The sequence below is a fragment of the Geospiza fortis genome, unplaced genomic scaffold, assembly GCF_000277835.1.
Source record: "Geospiza fortis unplaced genomic scaffold, GeoFor_1.0 scaffold16, whole genome shotgun sequence".
Lineage (NCBI taxonomy): Eukaryota > Metazoa > Chordata > Aves > Passeriformes > Thraupidae > Geospiza > Geospiza fortis.
Genome location: NW_005054302.1, coordinates 4,302,409 through 4,307,997, shown reverse-complemented (window position 1 = coordinate 4,307,997; position 5,589 = coordinate 4,302,409). Strand labels below are relative to the sequence as shown.

The following is a 5,589-nucleotide window of genomic DNA, read 5'->3' as shown; positions in this document are numbered from 1 at the left end:
CCTTGGAAAAATTCAAGAGAATAACAGAAACCAAAACAAGTTTGGCTCTAATTTCTGCTAACAGTTAGCAGGATTCCAAGCTGTAGTAATCCCTGTACTCACCTCTGACAGCAGAGGTTCAGTGCTTGAAAAACTGAAGGCAGATTGAAGCCCTAGAGTTACACTCAGTTAATTAAGGATGCAAAAGCTAAATTAGATTCTCACCCACCATTTTGTGAGTGTGCCAACTCAACAGTACCAAAAGGAACAGAAAGTAGCACAGCTACCTTCCTGTGCCTTTAGTTACAGAGCACTGAAAAGAAGGGGTATGGTAAGATGACAGATAAGGGAGCCCAGTCCCCAGGAGAGCAATGACAGCACATGGCACAGGACCAAGATCTGTGTTATCAAATGATTCCTCTCTGAGGTCTTTCTAAGAGACAACGTGTCTAGCAATTTCTACAATGACTGTCATACCCTCATACATTTTATCACCACAAATTCATTCATGAACATGTCCCAGATTTTTGCTTTGGGGTTTACTCAAACACTTTGCTATAATAGTACGAACAAACCAAAAATTATTTATTTGAAAATTTACTTTAAAACCTTAAGGTAACTTTTAAAATCAGAAATGTTACTACAGTTTTACAGGTTAATCCTATGTCATCAAACCACAATTGGGAGACATGTTTTCACATGCAAGAGAACAAAGTTATCAGCAAAAATCAAGAATCCTCTTAAGTAAAACTCAATAAAAATGAAGTCTCACTGTTAGTCCCACAGACCTCATGGGCCTCAGAAATTATCACAGTATAAGAGCAACAGAAAAAAAATAAAATCTACGCAAAACAAACAGCATCCCGTGTATTTTTTGTTGAAGTGTCTGCTTGCAGTATTTTCTACAAATGTAAAAAAAAAATCTATAATTTCTTTTTAAAAAATTTAGCCAAGTACAAATTTATAGACAACTGTGCTGAACTTATTTCCATTGTTTCCATTTTATATATAATACAAAAAACCCACCTGTGTCAGTCTTACTATATATAATACAAAAACCAGCCTGTGTCAGCCTGAATATGCTTTCATAGTCAAAACATTGTGCAATTTTGAAACAGTAGAGTCACACAAGTGCATTGTAACTGTTATATTTATATACAAATCAAGAAGTTCACCGATCTTAAAACTGCAAACATTGACATCAAATAAGCACTGAATAAAAACTGAAAATCACACTATCTTTCCCAATCATTGGCACCAGCTAACATTAAAAACAAAACAAACATGAGGGGAAACACTGGGCCAAAAGAAACCAAAAATTGCAGCCACACAAAATATTGTGTATCTCCACTGTTATTACTGGAGTGGCAGTTCGCTTTTGCTACTAATGCCAGTTCAGATAAATTTATATTTAGCAGATGCCAAATTCTTAACTTTGAAGCAACTAATTACTTACACTTACTTTAATCTTAACACTCATGGGAAATGGCATTGCAAATAGTGAAAAAAAAAAAACCACACCAAAAAACCCCAACAATAAAACCCAGCAAAAAAGACCCCAGTCAGCTGGGATTGAGAATGATATTCCTTTTGATTCCTGTATTCTGAAACCAGCTTGTGACCCACAAGGCATAAAGGCTCATCACTTCAGCATTTAAAATCCTCAAGGTCCCTCTTCCAAATCAGGATTAACAGGGCCATGACTTTGCTGACTTCCTACTGCTACAACACTCAGGACCTTCAGAAGTATATGCAGTAATCTGGACCAAAACAACAAAAGTATCAGCAGGCTGCACATCACAAACAGATAAAAAAAGTCATCCAGAACGTCAAGAACTCTGTTGAAATGAAAAGCTGTGATTTCAATTAGTTTCACTACAAGGCAGTTGAGATTTTTAAATCAGTATCACCCAAGTTTTGAGTTATGCCACAGAAAGCAACAAATAAAGCAATTGTTGAAAGATGACAATGAAAGCTTTCTTCAGAAAATGATGGTGCATAAAATGCCTGATGCCAAAATTCTGTCAAATAATTTATGCAGCAGCTGTTTTCAAAAGAAACATTCATAGACACAGCCATGGGTCTGAGGTCAGGTGAGGATGGGATAGCAGGCAGAAAGCTCGAGCAGGATGCTTGGCTGGTAGGGACACAACACTCAAAAGCAGGATGCCTGTCTGATAGCTTAGGGCCTTCTCTCAGAAGCAGCCCCTCCAGCAGCATCCCTCCTAAACTTGAGCAAGAGGTTGACCATCTGTTTCCCTAAATACAGATAGATGTCAGGGACCACAGAGCTTTACCCACAGCAATATGATTCACTCATTTATTAACAGAAACTTATTTGAAATTAATATACTTTTTCTTTTCAAAGTCTTATCCCATTCCATTTTTTGTGGTACCTAAAAGTTTTAAATCTTTGCGGGGGAAGCAATAGGCAACTCACAGGCCATTGGACCTGACTAACTGGTCTCAGATTTCCACAGAAATGTCTCTCTACTCCAAAGCAGTCTGTGAATGTCTGCAGGGCAATCATCTTTCACACTAACAGCTCCCTAATGACACACTTGCTGCAATCCAATAAAGAAGTTCATTTGCCACAGACTTTACTTCTGCATACATCTTTTTCAGACGGACAGAGCGACCGCCTACACAGTTGTCTGCAATATAAGCAAACCAGGGCGGGAACTAAAACAAGACATTTATCTCACCAAAAAAAAAAAAAGACAAAGAAAAAAAGAAGAAAAAAACCCCAACCAAAAATCCAACCCTGAATTGTACACCTATTATGCAAAAATTGAGATTTGACCAGTGCTAGAGTTTTACATGCTAACTTTTTTTTAATATACTGTATCTTTCCCTTCTTAAAACCACTATTTCCCCCAACCCTCCCTTCCCTGAAACAACCAAAATAGGCTTGCTGCGTCTGAAAAATAACTACAATAGAACTAGTACAACTTATGTATTCAATGTATCTATAGGAAAATACATTTTGAAGAGTTAGTGTTTCTTCTAAACTGAACTTCCTGTCAACTTCAGAAGTAAAATGAAAACCTGGCAGTTGCCAACACAGTTAATTCAATTCAATTAAAAGCAACTTCATACCAGTCAAAGAATATTTCTGCACTACTTGCAGTTTTGCCAGTTCATAAACTGGTATGTTTTAATCATGCTTCATGATTTACATACACTTAATATTTATTGAGTCTAGTAACCTTAACTTCAAGAACCCCCAAATGCACTATAGGAAATAATTCAAAGATTCTGAAGAGTCCTACAATGATAGAATGGCCAATCTTACCACTGGATGCACCATCAAAAATGGAAATCATGAATATACACTGACAAAAGTACTGTAGCTTCCAAGTGCAATAATCCTCTCTCTAAACATAGTTAGCAAAGAAATAGGGCATGTGCCCAGAATTTTGGGTATATCTGATCTCAAAGTCAAGTATTGTATTTTCTGAATGATGCTGTTAAGTCTCTTACAACCAGTTCCATAAAATAAAGGAAACCTATGAACTGGCCACTCATCATTCTCCATATGGACTAGCTAGAGTTCTTAAAGTGCAATGTTCTAGTGTAAAGATTAACTGCCTTTTTGGGCCAATGTCACATTTCTTCTTCTTTGTACTATATGACTTGAAGGTTTCATTCCACAGAGTGATTAATAAATATCTAAAGCAGAAAGGAAAAAAACATTTTTTATATTCAAAGTACAGCTAAGTATTAGCCTACTGGTACAGTTAGCCAACAAATGCAGTTCTTTGGTGTTGAAAGGAAAGAGTTCACCTAGGCTCCTTCAGCTCTGGAGTAAACTTGCTGAGCATGCAGGATACACTGGGTGCTGCTTTAATGGATCAGTATCTTTCCACAATCAGCTCTTTCTCCAGAAGTTTGTATAAAAGCTTTGTTTACATTTACAAACTTGAAAATCCTCCCTTTCCTCTACTCCCACAGACTTCTAATGCAATATAAAGCGATAGGACGGCTTTGATGTATTTAACACATCCAACAGAAAGACGTCATGCCTACAACAACTTTCCTCTTCACCTCTGGCAACAGAGGCAGCCCTTCTCAAAAAGTGGAGCGAGGCTGCTGAAGAAGAAAGGCCGTTCACCTATCCTGGCAAAGGCTAGAGGAACTCTGCCAGGAACTGCCTCTCACGTCATAACATCTACACGTCTTACTCTCCTGGTTTTGCAGCTCGTAGCAGGATCTAAATCCTCGCACTCTTTACAGCTTTACCCAATTTTCTGTGAAATAACCTTTTTTGGCAGTACTATTACCATAGCCCTGCAATGGCAGAAACAGTCAGAGCAAAACTCTTTTTGTCATCTCTACACACACTTTCACCCCTTTTCTTTGAGTCAGCACTCAACAAAAACTCTCTGGACAGCTCCAGACATGTCACACCAAGTCATTTTTTCATGCATTTTCTAAAGATGTTTCACTTTTGCTCTCCAGTTTCCCAAGCTAGCAGAACGACTGTGTCACTTGAGTACAAAGCTTGGAAATATGCCACTGCCTTGCAATTGCCATTTGCTGGGAGGCTGCTTATCTGGGAACACTGTACTGACTCGCAGTTTATTTTTCTCACAGTCCCTCATGCTAGATCAATAGATCAATAGAGGTAAATCTTATAATCCAACAAACAGTTGCTACTTGTGCCATCTTTAACGATTAAACTTTATTTTTCTCACAGTCCCTCATGCTAAATCAATAGATCAATAGAGGTAAGTCTTATAATCCAAAAAGAGTTGCTACTTGTGCCATCTTTAAAGATTAAAAAACAACTTCATGGCAGTAGCCATAATGTTACTGTACACCAACTCCACATCTTCCCCGGGAGCACACGTTGCCCAGCAGCGCTGTGCCAACGCACCCAGAGCTGACAGCAACAACCGCATCTCCACAATCTTCTCCATGTGCCAGGCGCTGCGCAGGCACACGCGTCCCCAAAAGCGCTCCCGTGGCACAGACACGGCGACAGGCATCGCCGATGGAAACAAACCAGAGCGACGTGCAGCGATACATCTGAAGCCTGACGCGAACCAGCCACAGAGACTGAACTACTTAAAACTCAGAAAATGCCACTCCCGTAACTCAGTTTGAAAAATGGAATCTTCTTAAAAGCCTGTACTAGAAAGAGGAACACGAAATACTTGTCTAGGGTGTTAGACAGACTGGAAAAGACAGCTTAACAGCACCTTACAACCAAAGTGATTAGTTGTGCTGGCATGGAGTCCAAAGAGATTTTTCTTTTTCGCGTTCAGATTAAGAAACTGACAAAAGACAAGGGAATTCCACAAAGTTGAAACTTAAACCCCTTATCTGCGCTAAACTTTAAGCGACAAGGTTAATTACAAATGCGCACGACTTGTACAAAACATTAATCCATTCAAAAAAACAATGCACAAAGGCTCATTCAGGGCCGCTGCGCCCGTTACGTCGGTCAGTACTTAAGGACTCTTAAAAACGCGCATTTGTCGAAAACAATAGACAGCAACAGATGCTCCACAGCACTTGTTTATGAAGTAATTCCTTATTATTCTCCCACACCGCCGCACTCAGCTGGCCCGACCCGACTGCCACATGTCTACTACGGTGTAACCT

At 39.2% G+C, this 5,589-nt stretch overlaps 1 protein-coding gene across 1 annotated transcript in view; it reads left to right on the top strand.

Annotated features, from left to right (window-relative positions):
* Positions 1-4,788: 4,788 nt before the first annotated feature.
* Positions 4,789-5,589, top strand: part of FDX1 (ferredoxin 1) — a 33,583-nt gene continuing 32,782 nt past the window's right edge. The window contains exon 1 of the mRNA XM_031066047.1: positions 4,789-5,074. Coding sequence (XP_030921907.1) covers positions 4,789-5,074 — 286 coding nt within the window. The remainder of the gene's footprint in view (positions 5,075-5,589) is intronic.